The following is an 18,057-nucleotide window of genomic DNA, read 5'->3' on the forward strand; positions in this document are numbered from 1 at the left end:
TTATTCATCATAGTCTCACGTTTTGTCTCATGGTCCAACTTGGAGATTTTTCTTGGTACACACTGTCCTGGCACCTTTTACCCCGTGATCCTGTCCTTCTGCTAGAAGTAATTATTCAACATTTCAGAAACCTGGGCTCCAGCAGCAGCGGGAAAAGGGGATGCTAGAGTCCAGCAACTTAACCAGCTGGGGGGCCAGGGGCCCCATGAGAGCCAGAATGAAGCGGGGCTCAGGGGACTGGGAGCGGCTCTTTGTGTCCTGTTTACAAGTGACTACGCAGTATGACTCCATTGTCTCCCTAAGAAATCATCTCCAGCCGAAACCGGTTTGGCTCAGTGGATAGAGCGTCGGCCTGTGGACTGAAGGGTCCCGGGTTCGATTCCGGTCAAGGGCATGTACCTTGGTTGCGGGCACATCCTCAGTGGGAGGTGTGCAGGAGGCAGCTGATCGATGTTTCTCTCTCATCGATGTTTCTAGCTCTCTATCCCTCTCCCTTCCTCTCTGTGAAATATCAATAAAATATATTAAAAAAAAAAAAAAAGAAATCATCTCCATCTCGGGCACTGTCCATCTTACCTATCAATTTCTTCTGGAAATGCCTGTGTTCTTGCTCTCTATCCTCCCTGGGTTGTTTATCTCCTCCTATGTTTCTAGCTTTACATTGATCACACATGCCACCTAACTCCACAGCATGTTCTCATTTGTCGGAAAAGCAATCACCAGTTGGCTGTGATCACTTCTACACAGTGATGATCCAATGTAATTAGAGGGAAATGATTCCCATTTTGCTTATATCTGAGGTTACAAGTGAATATACAAAATTATTTTGCCATTTAATCCTGCTGTGCTGCTAATCTTATCTTTGGAAAATTTCAAACCATTGGTGTGAGTGTGTGTAGCATTTGTTTAAATAATGCCAGAGCCAAATTATAATGTCCCAGACAGAGATATAGTATTTATGGAGCATTATAGCCCATTAATTGGCTTATTGGCCTAAGTTCTCCAGGGAGCGTCACAAATCTCCAGGGTGTCCTTGAATATGGCTTATGTTTCTGCCAAATCACTGCTGTAAATGCCAGAGCCACTGCTAAGTGTGTGTCTGTGGCAAAAATTACTTCACTGTGTTTGACCAGAAGAGTCAGGGTGATATATGTATGTATATATTTCAGTTAAACTCATCTAATTTCTACCCAAAGCAATCCTCTGGTTTGAGAGAATGTATATATGTTGCTTCAAATAATACTTATTAAGTGCAAATTATATATTATAGGAAGTGGGGATATAACTGTGAACAAGCCAGAAGAATGTTGTGTACTAATAGAGCTTACCTGCTAGGGAGAAAGACGCAGGATAAACAAGTACATAAATAAAAAGATTAGATGGAAGGAGACTTGACATGGCGTGGTGAACACACAATGCAATATACAGATGATGTATTATAGAATTGTACACCTGAAATCGATATGATTTTATTAACCAATGTTACCCCCAATAAATTAAATTAAAAATAATAAATACATAGGTTATTTCTGCCAGTGGTCAAAGTTAAAAAGAAAGGAACCGGTTGCTGTGGTAAAGAATGACTGGAGTGAGAGAAGGCATGGTGTTTTGTGAAGGCCTCTCTGAAGAGGTGACATTCAAGTGGAGGTATGAGCGATGAGAAGGAACCTGCCATGGGAATAAGCGTTCCAAGCAGAAGGAACAGCCACTTCAAAGGCTCTGAGGCAGGCAGCTCAGTATTTCTGAAACGGGAAAAAAACACTGCTAACGTGCATTGTTTGAGAGGCCCAAGGCGTAAGATCCCAGGTGCCTACATTTTGCTATCATGGACCCTTTGGCTGTCTGTTGAAGCCTCTGGATCCCTGCTCAGAGTCATGCTTTCAATTATAGAAGGCAAACTACATAGAGATGCAAAGAAAGCCAATCACGTTATAATTCATATATCAAAACATTTGTAAGACAGAGTTGTGATATAACATGTAAGTTCTTCTTTAACGCACTTTGGGGCAGATATGATAACAGACTATAAAGTAGTGATATGTCAAGATATGTGCACTAGTTGCAATGTGATATGAAATATCTGTGATTTCCCTTGGTGACAATGTCACAGGTGCTGCTCACACTACTGAGATTTTCTGCGCAACTCAATGAAATGCTAAATTTCAGTTAGAGATTGTAAAAATGAAGATGTCATTTTCCCCCATCCAAAAATCTCATGAACGCTATCCTTGCCCCCCTTTGGGATCTATGGAGCCAGGGTACAAACACCTGGGCTCCATCGTGCAGGGCTGTGTGGGCTGTGGCAAAGCATTAGATCAGCGATTTCCAACCGCAGAATTTTAGTAATTAGTTTACGTGTGCCATCAGATGAAAAGGGCTGAAAATCACTGCATCAGACTAAGTGTGATGGGGAGACATTGAAAAACTTTAAGCAAGAGAAGTGATGTGATCTTGCTGCTTTATAGAAACTGGATTCTAGGGTAACGGATGGCGCAGTGGGAATGGAGAGAAGTACACCGACACATGTTGAAGGGAGTGCCAGTAGGACTCACTGAAGGGCTCGATGTGTGGGGCAGACACAGAAAGGAAACAGGATGACTGAGCGCCTGGGTGGCTGGTGCTGTCATTTACTGATATGGAGGAGACTTGGCGAAAGGAAGGGTTGTGGGATTAAGTGCTAAATCAAGAGTTCTGTTTCGGACAGATTAAGTTTGAGTTGTCTGTTAGTCATCTCCGAGGAGAGGCGGAGTGGGCTGTTGAATACGCACATCTGGAGCTTTGGAGAGGGGCCAGAGCTGGAGACGGATGTTTTAAGGTCACGAGCAAACCCTCTGCAGAGTTTTTGTTGGCAGTGCACTGCTCCCAGCCTGGTGTGATGGCTCTCTACAGCACCCCTCTCCTTGGCCTCCCTGCAGCCGGAGTTTCCTTCTGGGTGACTGCAGCTGGCCTGGAAATGCAGTGGCAGTCTGTGGAGTTCAGGGATTTAAAACTCCGGTAGGAGTTTGTTTTTGTTCTCTGCTGTGTTTCAAGTTAACTGAAATGCGTGGTTTTCAGGTTTCATCTTCACTGTTAATCATGCAAAGGACCTGTCACAAAGCTTCTGATCATCGCTGCCCCTTTCACATGCAGCTCCCCAGGCAAGCAAGACAGGTTAGGGTTGGTTGTGTTGGGCTTTGAAAATAAGACCCATCCCAAGGAAGGCGAGTGCTTGGTTAATAACGCTGCCAAGTGTCAGATTAACAGGAGGCACTCAGGCAGACAAACCCATGTGAGTAAACATTGTGAGACCAGGCCCTCCTTTTTTTTTTTTTTTCATCCCGCTCCATAAATTTGCTATAGTTCTATCAGTTGTTATCCCTCCTCTCCGTTTCTTTCATTTTCATGATGGTTTCTCATTAAGGAGATTCATGGGGAAGTTGTAATTGATCAGAGCTATTAGCCGCCAGAGTGTAATCTGGTTCTAGTACAGACAGACCTGCACAATGTCCTGTCTACCTTGGGGATGTAAGCCAATTAACTCACAGCCTGGAAGGCAGAATCCAATGTCCTCGAGCACTGCACCCCCGACACCCTTACCCACTAGCAAGGGATTCAACAAACTGACACTGTAATTAGACCCAAACCCGCAGTTAACCCACCTTGAAAATAACCGCTAGTGCCTGGCTTACCGCGGCTGTGCATTTACAGCCAGTGAACAATGCCCTGTCACTGGTAGCAGAGTGCACTCCCGTCCCTTTGCTGTCTCAGCCCTGCAGGGCTGATTACTGTGGGGGTTTCTGTTGTGTTTAGTTGCTTGGTTGGTTTTTGTACCTATTTCCAAGAGTAAATTCATCTCATGGTTCGGGGACAAGTTAGTGATTGGAATGAGATCGCCACAGAAAAATGGGCAGCTCACCTCCAGGGCTTTCAATGGCATCTCCGCCTGCTTTATTATTTTTCTTTTACAATATTTAAAATTTTTATTGAATTTATTGGGATGAAATTGGTTACCAAAGTTATAAAGGGTTCAAGCGTACAATTCAGGTATACATCATCTGTATATTCCACTGTGTGTTCATCACCCAAAGTCATGTCTCTTTTCATAACCATTTATCCCTCCCTGTACCCTCTTCTGCTTCCCCCTAAATTTCTTTTCCCTTTGGTAACCACCAAACCTCCATACTGTTAAGAGTTTTTATTTTGTTTGTTTATCTTATTTGTTCATTTGTTGCCTTCAGTTTTATGTTCCATCTATGAAGGAAATCATATGGTTCTTGACTGTTTCTATCTGACTTATTTTGCTTAGCATGATATTCTTAAGATCCATCCATGTTGTGGCTAATGGCAGCATTTCATCTTTTCTTACGGCTGAGTAGTATGCCATATTATATGTGTACCACATCTTCTTTATTCAATAATCTCTCAAAGGACACTTCGGTTTTTTTTTAATGTCTTGGACATTGTGAAAAATGCTACAGTGAGCCGAAACCGGTTTGGCTCAGTGGATAGAGCGTCGGCCTGTGGACTGAAGGGTCCCGGGTTCGATTCCGGTCAAGGGCATGTACCTTGGTTGCGGGCACATCCCCAGTGGGAGGTGTGCAGGAGGCAGCTGATCGATGTTTCTCTCTCATCGATGTTTCTAGCTCTCTATCCCTCTCCCTTCCTCTCTGTAAAATATCAATAAAATATATTTTTAAAAAAAAATGCTACAGTGAGCATAGGGGTACATATATCTTTACGAATAAATGTTTTCAAATTTTCCTGGTAGATACCCAGAAGAGGGATTGCTGGGTCATATAGTATGCTGTACAGGAAGGGTGCCCTCAGCTGCTCATTGGCATCAATATGGGTGAGCCCACCAGGTGAAAGATGCCATACAAACCAGTATTCTCAATCATTGACCTCAGCTTTTAAAATACAGCTAACCAAGTATAAGCTGAAGACAAAGGTTAAACTAAAGATTCTTCAGGAATGATGTTTTAGCTGCAAACTCTGTCCACAAGTGGCAGGACAAATTAATGGATATTTTGCTCCAGGGGAACCATGATCAGTAAATATTCCTTGTTGTGCTGATAAAAAACAGTTAAGGTACAATCCGACTCACATCCTCTGCATCTACCCAGCGCCTCCCAACCCCCATTTTTTTGTTTTGTGTTTTTTCTAAGAATGATGATATAATAGAGTGGTTAGGAGTACTGTCTTTGGAGCTAGACTACATGGATCAAAGCCAAGGCCAATCTTCTACAAGTTATTTAACTTCTCTGGGCCTCAGTTTATCTACCTATAAAATGGTGGTGATGATAATGCTACCTCTTTAAAGATTACTGAAGAGTAAACCAATTACTCTATATAGCTTATGAGACAGTGTTTGGCATATAGTAAGCTGTAAGTAAACAGAAGCTATTGTCATTCATTCAACATTGAGAGTGTTGAATGTGCTAGATGCCAGTGATATAGGTAAATTTTCTCCTCAGGTCAGGTGGGAAGATGGACACACAGACCTGCCATTCTGCATCGGCCTGCTCTTTATTGAATATTTGGGAAAGGAAGGTACTACTACAGAATGCATATAATACTCTATGTATAATAAGTATAACTAATAAGAGAGGCCAAAGACATATATGAGCAGAAATGTAATTGAACAATTATTGAAATAACCTTTGTCTATTATAAATTAAGCCAAAATGCATGATAATATAGCTGAGATTAAACACCCAGACATCATTGGACCTCTCCTCTCTCTTCTCTCTCTCTCTCTCTCTCTATTTCTCTCTCTCTCTCTATTTCTCTCTCTCTCTCTACTTCTCTCTCTCTCTTTATGTTTCAGACACAACTAATATACAATTTATATTTATACAAGGAGTCCACTTATTGTAGAAAAATAATACAGAAAGAAAAAAATAAAGATCATTCATAATTCCACCACCAAGAACAGCCACCATTTTTGTAGTTGTTGTTTTTTCAATTACTGTTATAATACAATATTATATTAGTTTCAGGTGTACAACATAGTGATTGCATATTTAGATAACTTATGAAGTGATGACCCCAGTAAGTCTAGTACCCATTTGACACCATACATAGTTATTACAATATTATTGATTATATTCCCTTTACATCTCTGTGACTGTTTTTATAACTGGCAATTTGTACATTTTAATTCCTTCCCCTTTTCAAACTCCCTCCCCCCACTACCCTTCTCCCATCTGGCAAACATCAATTTGCTCTATCTATGAGTTTCTGTTTTCTTTCTTTGTTTTGTTTTTTAGATTCCACATGTAAAGGCAATCATATGCTATTTATCTTTCTCGTTCTGACTTATTTCACTTGGCATAATACTCTGTAGGTCCATCCATGTTGTTGCAAATGGCAAATTTTCACTTTTTATGGCCAAGTAATATTCCAGCATATCCATTAATATATTGATGGACATTTAGGTTGCTTCCATATTGTGGCTATTGTAAATAATGCTGCAGTGAACATAGGGGCACATATATCTTTTAGAATTAGTGTTTTGGATTTCTTCAGATGAATACCCAGAAGTGGAATTGCTGAGTCATAAGGCAGTTCTATTTTTAATTTTTTGAGAAGTCTTCATCCTGTTGTCCACAGTGGCTGCAAGGAAGAGCCACAGTTTTGCTCAGTGTCCTAGTCTGTGTCTATGTGGATCCACTACATCTATTTAAATGTCAATGTATATGTAAATATATGGTTACATATATAAGCTCATACTATACATTCTGTTCAGTAGACTTCTTTTCCTACTCAGCAATATATCATGTCAGTAAATATAAAATGTGCATTATCATTTGAAATTACTCTATGGTATTCTATTTTAAGTAAATCCATAATTTATTTCGACCATTCCCTGTTGCTAGAAATTTGAGGTATAATCACATTTTTTCTCTCATAAACTCTGTGATATAAATATCCTTTATTAGCCTATTTGGACACGTTAGCAGAGGTTCTTACCATGGCACAGGGCAATTTTTTTTCTCAACCACAGACACTATCACTGGTCTTGCTCTAGGGGGCTGCCTTTGTGTAGGCGATAAATAACACTTGAGGTTCTGAAGAAGTCCCAGATGTGAACATAATAGTACCCGTTTAAAGAACTTCATACCTAAATATGACTTGGCAGCAAACAACCACAAAGAGTAAGCTAAGCCGAAAAAAAATACATAGCATTAATAAGGTGTGGAACCTTGGTATTGGGTAATCATGTACATATAAAATGGCCTAGAAATTTTTCAGAAATATAGACTTAAAAAATAACAGAAAGTAAAAAAAACTTGGAACAAGTAATAGTAATTTCTAATTTGCCTTTCCAATTTATTTTACATCAGACAGAGATAAGTAGTGATTCATAATTACCTCCTGCCATACCTGAGTTATTTCATTGGGTAATGTCAAGGGCTACATAGATAAGTAAGGTGCTAAATTAGTTTTAATAAAATGTATTCAGAATTCCAAAGCAAAAAAAATTGGAGGAAGTCTTAGCCACTGAGGTCAGCTTGTCTGTGATCAGTTGTCACTTTATTGAGAACCTACTATGTTCCAACAGAAAAAATAGTCCAGATCCGCTCCTAGACACAGTCTAAACTGCAGGAGGACTCAGGGCGCTGCAAATTGGGCACCGTTGTTTAAGAAGTTGGATTTCTGAATGTCTTACAACTTTAACTTTCAAGTATTTACTGATAGGACATCTGAACAATCCTTGTTCATTTTAGAAAAAAATAAGAAAAATAAGCAATATCCTGATCCTCTTCAGTTTGACTGCTGAGTTACTTGGAGCAATCGGTTAACCTAACTGAGCCTCCAAAAAGTTGCCATAAAACTGCCCAATTTCTACTCTTCACTTCATAACAATATTCCTAGTGGTTAAACAATACAATATTAATTAATAAGAGTTTTTTGAATGTCTGAGGTAGCATTACAACGCATTGTGCTTGGTCATTTTGGTGTTTATGTTAAATTTTTATAATGCTGTGTTTATATTCACAGACAAGTCAACTCCCCATTGTCTAGTGTTAAGCATTTCTTTGGGTCCATTTTTGAGCTGAGGTTGACTTCCTCCAGCATCTCGGCCCATTTTAGGGGGCTTGTTACTAGGAAGTGCTATGTTGGGCATTCCAGATCATTTCATATTGGCTCCTGGCAAACATTGGAGGAAGGGCACCGCCAGAAAACTTCCTTCTGTGCCTTCTACCTCCCGTCTCTTCTGCTCGCTCCCTGAGTCTTCTGCTGGCCCTTCTGCAGCTCCTTCCTCAACTTGCTCGCCCTCTTTGTGGCTCTTTTGTCTCTTCCTTCCGCCCTTGAGCATGACATTCCCTTCTCTCTCCAGCCAGCCCCTCCCTCTCTTTTCTTTCCTGTTATGGTTTTTTTCTCTCCCAGCAGTGGTTTTGTGGAAATTGTTGCCCTGGCCACTTGGGGTTGCTCAGTGGCCCACAGTGCTCCTGTTTGGGGGCCAGCCCACAGCACAGCTAGGCCTCCCCATTTGTTGGTAGGATGAGAAGGAAAACAGAGTGGCAGTGTCTCTCCCCACCCGCACCCCATGACCTGTGTTTGACCCCACTCCTTCTCTGGACTCCATGGCCTCTCTCATTACTACATGGGACAGTGCTATAAGCATGTCAGGTTGTTTGGGGGCATGTTTCCACACTAATCACAAGCCACCAGCCTTCTCACCAGTGTGCACTGACACCAACATGTAAGCATGACTTTTCCTAGAATAGATTATGTAAAACATTTCAGCAGATGTTCAGCAACTCCCCCAGTGGGAGGACAACCCCGTCCTGTAGGAATTCTCAGATCTAGTCCTTAAATGAGCACAAAATTGTCCCCATCCTTTTGGGGGTTGGGTCAGTCAAGATGGTAGCACAATTAAGATGTCCAAGACAGTTCTAAGTAGGAGGTTAGGGTCCTAAAACATAAGGGAGGGGGCATTACTGAGTTCATGGAGTCAGGTGAGTCTCGTGTGCGGGTGGTCCCCAAGACCACCCTCAGGCTCAGTGATTCACTGGACGGACTCACAGGACTCAGAGAAGCTCTTATGCTCCTGATTACGGCTCATTACAGCCAAAGGATGCCCATTAAAATCAGCAGAGGGAAAAGATGCATGGGCAAAGTCTAGGAGAAACTGGGCACAGGCTCCCAGGTGGCCCCTCCCAGTAATGTAACACGTTACTGTGCATTTAATTGTTTCAGCAACAAATCGCGGCAACGCATACAAAGCGTTATCAGCCAGGGAAGCTCACCCAGCCTTGATGTCCACGGTGTTTGTTGGGGTCAGTCACATAGGCACGCAGCGCCGGCATGACTAACCTCGGCTACTCAGGCTCCAGCCCCAGGGCAAACATAGGTGTTCAGCATAAATCACAGTGTTGGCATAAGCTCTCTGATTACACTGGCACTCCGCGGCCCAGTGCCTCAGGCAGACAAAACATTCATCAGGCAGAATAGTACAAGGACTCAGGGCTCATCTCTGAGGAGCCAGTCTTCCTTGGGAAGGGGAAGGAATGGAACAATCCAGGCCTGCTGAGTTTACCTTCTCCTGTTCACAGTCCCCGGATCCAGACACTGGAAGACTTTGGCTACCTGACAGCACTCTGGCACCTCAACTATTACCTCCCAAAAAGAACATGCTCTACCTTCCACATAGACTCATTGTGATATATAATAATAACCATTGAACTGTTTTTCAAAAACAGGCCATCTGCAGCAAGGATACATTATTACTATTAAGATTATCATCATCATCATCATCACCATTGTCATATTATATTATTATCATAATCACTATTATTCAGGGGGTGGAGGCATGGGAATGAGCCCTAATCCTCCCTTGTGAATTCAGCACAAGTCAGAAGTGCCTTTTCCCAGATTCTGAAGATCAAGACAAGTTCAGAGTAGGGGGTCTCCACGCCACCGGGGGTTTAACCGTGTTCTGTCTTTCTCTCTCTCCCTCTCCCTGGCAGTGGCTCAGAAACCCAGGCCCTCAGCATGAGAAGCGGACTCTGTTTGGAGACATGGTGTGCTTCTTGTTCATAACTCCCCTGGCCACCATCTCGGGCTGGCTCTGCCTGCGGGGCGCCGTGGACCACCTGCACTTTAGCAGTCGGCTCGAGGCCGTGGGACTGATTGCACTCACTGTCGCACTCTTCACTATTTACCTCTTTTGGACACTAGTAAGTATGGCCACGGCCCCGGGGACCAGGCCAGCTGCATCTGGCAGCCCCACAGCTGGCATGGCCTCCCCTCTTGTCTGGGTCACATCTCACCTGCCCTGTTCAGGCAGCTAGAATGTGTGATTAGGTTTGTTACTGAGAGTGGGGGGGGGAGGTGTACGTGAGCAGGCACACGCTGCTGAGACGAGCAGATCAAGTAACGAAAAAGCCTCAGCTTCTGAGAGCCCATCAGTCAGAGACACACACCCTGGACATTGCTCTCCTCTGGCCGTCGAGGCTCCATGTGTTAGGAGGCGTTCTCCTTCCCTTGCTTATGTTCCTCCCTTTTGCGGGGATCATAGTAGATTGTGAAGGATGTGCTTGGCACTGCTGCTGTGGCTGCCTGCACAGATCATGAATCCTCCTGCTGGTTATTGTCTTACACCCTGACACAGTCAAGTCTCTCTGGGCGCGGAGCTGCCCTGCGCCTGGGGATTGTTCTGTGTCGAGATATTGACTCTGCTGCCCATAAAGACACTCATTTATCTGGCTGAGAAGCTGCCACCAAAGAAAAACCATTTCCCAGTAAGTGTTCCCTCTGCATATGAGGAAGACTTTTAAAACATCTCTCTCTCTCTCTTTTTTCATTCTTTTAACTTATGGAGTAAGTTGGTTGCTCAGACACCAGTTGGCAGCACCCACAAAGTACAGCATTTGATCTCTCTTCATGCTTCCCTCTGGGGCCTGCAGAGAAAACTATCTAGAATCTTTTCCGAAACTGGGCCCCTGCTTCCCGGCATTACTCTCCTGTGCCTGCTGGTTTCTAATCTGAGCACATCCCATTGTCATTCAATATGCATTTCCTGTCTGAAGTGCACGTTCCCATATCCCACAGCACGGCGTCAGTGTGTGGAAGCTTCCAAGGCTCCCATTTCCACCCAAGCCCTGCCCACCAGCAGCCATTCCTGCCACACTGACCCCAGCCCCTGCTCATTCCCCCCGTCCCTCCCCCTGGTGAGAGCACTCCCTCAGTAAGTGGGGAGCACCACTCAGTCTCAGGGAGAGGGACCTGACCTGAACCTTGGTAAACAGGGAGTGTTCTGATGCTTCGGACTTTAACTGAGTCCTCTGATTCATTTAGGCCTCTGTTCCCAGCTTAATGGAGCCCCCAAACAAAGCTATTATTGCCTTCTTTGAACGTCTGTGCTTCCAAAGTGTATCTAATTCATGACGAATCAAGCAGTGAAGCTGACTCAGAAGTCACAAGGACATTGTGCTGGGAAGAGAGTTAGAAAAAAGGAGTTAAATAGTCTGGCCAGCTCAGTGTAAAGTCATGTCACTGCTCAGGGCCTCGGTGTTCCCATCTATAAAGTGGAAATGGTAGTAACACCCACCCTGCCCACTTCCTGTGGTGCTATTTGATTGAAATGGACGAGTACAGGGGGAAATACTTTGGAAAATAATGTTTTACCATGATTAGAGGTTTACTTGTCTACCATTTTTCTTAGACAAGTTCCTAAAATGAAGATGTAGATTTGAATACTGGCTTTCAACCCAATTGAAGCCTTTTTGAAAACCAGTTTTGTAAAGCATCGACTTACCTAACAAGGCAGAAAGGGGGCCAGGGGCATGGAAGGAAGAAACGAAAGAAAGAATTACACGAATTAAACGAAAGAAAGAGAAATATGGATGTGACCCTGTTTGATCTCCCATTTGGGTGAAAGGAAGGTTTGGGTGGGAAAGGTACCTGGAGTCGGTTCTTTCAGGAGAGAGATAATGTAGTACTTCATTCCCAAGAGGCAGCATAGTAAAAAGTGCAGGTGTTTAAACTCAGGATTTAGCATCCTAATAACTGTGTAACTTTAAACAAGGTACTTAACCTCTCTGATCATTCTTCCCCTTATGCAAAAAAAGGAGGGATGATTGATAACCCCGGGGCCAATGGGCTGTTGTGAGGATTAGGTGGGATTACATGGGAATGTATATCAAAGCACCTAGCATAGGCACCCTGGTTTTCTTCCTGTGGCTTCCCTGCTCCCCAACTCCCACCACCACCCCCAGCCCTCTATACAATGCAAAGCAGCGGAAGGAAAAGAAAGGCGTTTCTGCCCTTGGACTGATGTGAAAAGCGTGCACTCAGCAGGTAGTGAGTGCAGACTCTCTCCTTCCCAGAGACATGCTGCACTGAGCTGCCCTGGCAAGAGCCGTAATTCAGGAGCTGACAGCACTAGGAAGCTGCCCTCCAGCAGAAACCATTGTAAACAAGCTGTCAGGCTTAAGGAGAAAATACTGCGAAAATGTCCTACGTAAACAAACACGGTGTCAGTCCCACTCCTCAGAGGAGCCTTCCTGGAAGGGCCTCTCGGGCTCTGTGAAGAGGGCCGAGCATCCACGCTGAGTGCCTAAATGTGCCTTTGGAGTTCCTCGCCCGCTCGCTCACCTGGCCATAGCGGCCGGGCCTGGACACAAACAGGGAGTTCCGCCTTATGGAGCCTGCTGTGGACCCAGCGGGCCCGGGCCTCATCCATCCCCACTCTGGGAGCTCAGGAGAGGGGTGAGCTCCATGTCTGGCCATGTGGTAAACTGTTGGAAGTCCAGGGACAGACAGCAAGAGCGCTAGAGGAGAACTGAGTCCCCACTAAGCATTAAGGAATTGTCCATAGTGGGAGTCATAGGAGGCCCGGTTCAGAGCTGCAAGAACAGAGGCACCTCCCTCCAGTGACCACAGGAAGTCCTTCTAGTCACTAGGTCACTGTTGCAGCCAGTGCCCAGCACAGAAACTGTGCTCCATCACGGAACGAAAGGAAGGGTGATCTGAATCCTCTGGCTGACGCCCAGTCCCATGGGTTAATCATTTAAATTCTTGTTATAAAGGGGAAAGGCTCTAATAGAATACTGTTACAAGGTTCCCTGTGGGACTGGTTTAGACACACCCCCAGCAGCCTGTGGCAGCGTGGGCCTTTCTCCCCCGCTGGTGTACGCCCACACGGCCCTCGTGCACGGTGCAATCAGAGATCAGAGACTGGACCCCTCTCTTCAATGGCAATTCACAAAGCCCCGGCCCTATCAATAACCTCACGGTCACACCATAACCTCTGGAGAAAAAGGGCAGAAGAAAAATGCACAGTGAGAAGATTTTCCAAAGCCTACTGTGACTTAGCAACCGCACTGGGCGGCAGCTGTCACCCCCCTGACCGGGAGAGATGGGTGCCCCTCCTTGTGCCATCCTTAGGATCACAACTCTATGGGCAGACCTTGCCCATGACAGGAGGTGAATACACATCCTTTGGATGAAGAAATGAATGCACCTCAAGAAACCCGTCCTTCAGGGAGGAGTTTTATTAGAATAGGCGCCCTGTGCTCTTTCTTCCTCCTCCTCTCCTTAGAACCTCGGAAATTTCAGAAATTTCCGTATAAACGAGGTTCCCAATGTCCCTATTGCTACAGCTTCTTTTGGTTTATGTTTATTTCCCCCTCACTGCCTCTTTATTTCTCTAAATCAAGCCTCGTTTTCTCCTGTTCTATTTCATTGCGGGAGGGAGTGTCTTGGAGCTTCTAGAGATGGGAGCCCGCATTCACCCAGGGCAGCTGCGCACGGCGGTCCCTTCTGCACTTGCCCAACTTCCTTTATTTTCCCTCAGACCAAGTCATCTGCTTATGATGTGCCCTTCTTATGGATTGGACTTGCCCGCTAACTGTGGTCATTGACAGCAATTAAGATAAATTAGTGCATAATAAGGTCTCATTTGTTTATCTGAACAAGTGGGCTGATTTTTTACTTCCTGGCCAAGGAACCGGGAGACCCGCTGAGTCGTGGGCACCTGTGTTCCCGGAAGCAGGGCTGCAGGGAAGGTGCCAGTCACGTGGAGGTCCTACTAAAAGGCAGGCTCTGACTCCTTAGGTCTGGGCAGAGCCCCAAATTCTCATATTCTAACAAGCTCCCAGGTGATGCAGGCTGACCCACCACCATACTGAGAGCGTCCTGAAAGGAGACAGCCCAACCTCCATTCCCTATATCTAAGAAGGAGTGTCACAAAATTACCGTCTTTTCCACACTGAACAAAAACAAGCCAGCACATTCGCCTGGGTGTGAGGCACGAGGCCAGGTGCTTTTTATTTATTTTTGTTTTGTTTTTCAGTTACAGTTGACATGCAGTATCATTAGCTTCAAGTGTACAACATAGTGATTAGACTTATATAACTTACGAAGTGATCACCCAGAACGTCTAGCGCCCACCTGACACCATGCACCGTTATTACATTATTATTGACCATATCCCCTACGCTGCATGTGCTAAGTGCTTTTTATGCATCATCTCAGATGTCATTATTCACACTTGGCAGACGACCAAACTGAAACTTGGGGATAGCAAGCAACCCTCCCAAAGTCACTGCGAAATTAAGGGGAGTTTGGGGGTTCAAGCCCCATGTGCCTGGCCCCGCAGCCCAAGGCCTGCTTCCTACCCTGTAGAGAAGGTGCTGCCCACCTGTGCCCACAGCTTAATTCTCTGCTTACCGATGCCCATCAGGCGTGGCTCTTTAACCTCATGGATGAAAGGACTCTTGATTTGAAATGCAGCTTCCCTGTAATACTTCCAGGTTCCAGACTTCTTGTAGCGCCAATGCTCTTCATTAGTGCTTGTCTGTGTTCTGCCTCTTCCCTGCCCTTGGCCCTGAACAGCAGGCTGTCCAACCTGCTTCTCTAACATTCGAGAGGAGCACCGAGCAGCCTTAGGACAGAACCAATGAAAGAGAAGCGGGCTTTAAAAGGAAAAGGGAAAAATTCTGATCCGCTTTGGCACGTTCAGGGCCTTTTAGACAAAAGCACATCTGTGTGAGTTTAAAAGCTTATATTTTCATACCCAAATCTCTGGCATTCAGCCTGTGGCATTTGCTTTCTGGGTGAGTGATTAGACTCACTCAGAATTTCATGATCCTGCCATGAAGATGAACAAGCCCTTTTCGGACCAAGGGCCTGCACTCTCCTCCACTTCTGCCAATGCTGACCTCAAACAACGGGGTCAACCCACTCTCTGACCTGCACTGGGGTCCACACAGTCCACCGCCCCACAGGGTTGCACAGCCCATCCCTGGATAATTTGTCACTCTCAGCCCAGGGCACCTTCCTTCCCAGCACCTAGTCATCTGCATGCACCCAGCCTGGACCCTGTCCCCATTTGTAAAGGCGTCTGTACATCTTCAAAAGTACAGGTGAAACTGCATTTCCTGAGCAGTCCATCAATGCTTCATGCCGGCCTTCTCCAAAACAAGCCACATATGTAATCCTCTCATTCCAGTATATTTACACGAGAAGCAAGCACTTTGGGCACACAGTTCTGTCACAGTTAACTGAGTTTACTCTTCATACTGTCACATAGATATAACAGAGGCTTAAATCTTAAGCAGTTGTTGCAATTAGAAAGCATAGGATATGTATTCACTCATCCATTCACTCAGCAAACTCTACTGAGCAATGTCCCAGTGCCAGACTGTGATAGGTGCAGGCCTTGCAAAGATGAAAACAATACAAGCCCTGCTCTCATGATGCCAGGGAGGAAGACAAGTGCACTGATGCCCAGGACACTCGATGCCATGCCGAGGCAGGCACAAGGCACTGTGGCTGAAGAAGACCTGACTAGGGGAGTTCAGTGCCCATGACGAAGCGCCCCCTCTGGGAGCCATCGAATGCTGGAGCTGGAGCAATTGGGGGTCACCCATCAGGGCCACCCAATATAGTTCTACAGGGTGTCCATGGCAAGTACAAAAGATGACCTTCCCACCACAATCGGTGTGACTGGGGTCCTTTGAGTTGTGCAGAGTCCATCCTGCAGGAGGGCACATGAAGCCCCAGCATCCCTCCCTGAGGACCAGAAAGGCACATTGCCCGGTCCCTCAGTGGGGCAAGGGCTGGCACTATACCCACTGTGCCCGCTGCTTCCAGCCAACCTTCTTCATCACTGATGCTTTGAAACCTACACACCACTATTCCCAAAATAAGTCCAAACTCAGAAGAAACCTCGTTTCCTATTGGTACCCTGGTTTTACCCAATATGAGGAGGAGCAAAGGAAGCTGCTCTGTGAGCTGCGCCCGGTGTCCACATGCGGGTGCTCTTTGCTTGGTGCCCAGGGTCCCAACACTCCGCTGCTTGCTGGAGCAGTTTAAACCGGGTCCTTGCCCCGCTGTGCCGCTGCCAGCTGTCTGCAGCCCTTTTAAGTGACGTGTTTGTTTTTCGGATTGATTATCGGCGTCTGCTTACCTGAAACCTTCCCTTATTTTCCTCTCCTAACACCAGGTGTCATTTAGGTACCACTGTCGATTGTACAACGAATGGCGTCGGACCAATCAAAGGGTGATTCTCCTCATTCCAAAGTCTGTCAACATACCTTCTAACCAGCAGTCCTTGCTGGGCCTCCATTCTGTCAAGAGGAACTCAAAAGAGACAATTGTCTGACATTTGTGTGGTTGGTTGGTTGATTCGTTGTTTGGGCTTGGAAGTGTCTTCATTGGGGCCGTGCCCTGAGCCACCCCCAAACCCTTCCTGAAGCCCATGGGTCGAACATCCAGAGCCGTGTGAACACAGCGCCCCGAGCAACGAACTCCACCAGGAGAAAGCGAATGCTGTTTCACTTCCAATCATGGATGCTGCAATCATATGATATTTGCTAAGCTGCCAAACATGTTTATTTAGCAGATACTGTATGGAATTTTCCGAACACCTCTTTAACTAATGAGGAAGGTTGTCCTGCTGAGGATGCAATTCGATTCTTCCTTTTTATTACTATTTCAGATATATAAACTTATTAAACTTAGATGATAATCAAATTGAAAAGCCAATGTTAAAACTGGTGTCTTGGTTTGGACGGGTTTTGTTGGATTCGTTTATTTGTTGCCGGTTTCTACTGTAGATTCTTGGGGGTCATTTGATAGCTTAAGTGGTCTTTTTCATCTCTTTTATGTCCCATACTCAAGGGGACAGCATAACAACTGGAGAACAAGTCATGTTTGAAGGATGTTTTGTACTAAATCTCATTTAAGTATTCAGACTTTAAAGGAACAAGAGATGTGGCAACTCTCCCTACAGAGCGCTGTTCATTTAATTCTCATTAAGGAGGAAAAAAAATATATATATATATGGTGAGAAGCACGCTCCTGTCAACTCGTTTGGTACTGAAGGCTGATCGAAGCTATTTTCTAATAATAAATATCCAGTGTGTGAAAGACAAACCGCACTGATTGCAATACTTTCTGTCTTAATCATAAAACCTGTGAAGTTTCCCAAAGTAGGTTTTAAGAAGGAAAAGGAAAAAGGTTGGTATCATTTAGTGCGTGTCTTAATTCTGCATTCCCAGCGACTTGCAGGATCATTAGACATTTCTAGGAACCCTGAACCTGTTTTGCATATCAATTAGCACTCCCATTGCTCTATTGAATTTCCAGCTTGACAGGTAGATGTGGCAAAAAAGCCTGCCCTAGCCTCCCAGACCCCTTTGTCTCAGTTCCAAAGCACAGCCCCACACGGCACCTTCCCCCAACCACGAGCCGATCTAGACTTTTTATGAGGGCTGCGTGTCCCTCTCTTCTCTATGGCAGTGTCAAGGGTACAGCCTGTCCCCGGGTCTGCGTGTCCAGTGAAGCCGGGAGCAGATGTGCGGTCTGAGGAAGCACCGCTCAGACTCCCGCTGCCCGTGCGCCTACCCCACGCCCGGAGGAGAGGGCAGAGCCCAGCTTTGGGGAATGCTTAAATATGGATTTCTACAACATGACCCACATTCCTAATATCACTCCAGCGGCTCCCCGCGTGGGAGAACAGAAAGTGCCGAGAAGCAGCAGCGAGGCGGGTAACGATTTTTGTCTGCAGATTGATCAAGCTGATGCAGGTGTCGCCTTTGTCTGCAGAGCCCTCGGCGCACA

The 18,057-nt window shown here is 45.3% G+C and overlaps 1 protein-coding gene across 1 annotated transcript in view; it reads left to right on the top strand.

Annotated features, from left to right (window-relative positions):
• The window catches only part of MARCHF3 (membrane associated ring-CH-type finger 3), a 145,947-nt gene extending 128,564 nt beyond the window's left edge, over positions 1–17,383 (top strand). The window contains exons 4-5 of the mRNA XM_080681487.1: positions 9,957–10,166; positions 16,439–17,383. Of these exons, the coding sequence (XP_080537613.1) occupies positions 9,957–10,166; positions 16,439–16,597 (369 nt within the window). The 3' untranslated portion in view covers positions 16,598–17,383. The remainder of the gene's footprint in view (positions 1–9,956; positions 10,167–16,438) is intronic.
• Positions 17,384–18,057: the final 674 nt, after the last annotated feature.

The sequence above is a fragment of the Plecotus auritus genome (assembly GCF_963455305.1).
Source record: "Plecotus auritus genome assembly, chromosome: 7".
Lineage (NCBI taxonomy): Eukaryota > Metazoa > Chordata > Mammalia > Chiroptera > Vespertilionidae > Plecotus > Plecotus auritus.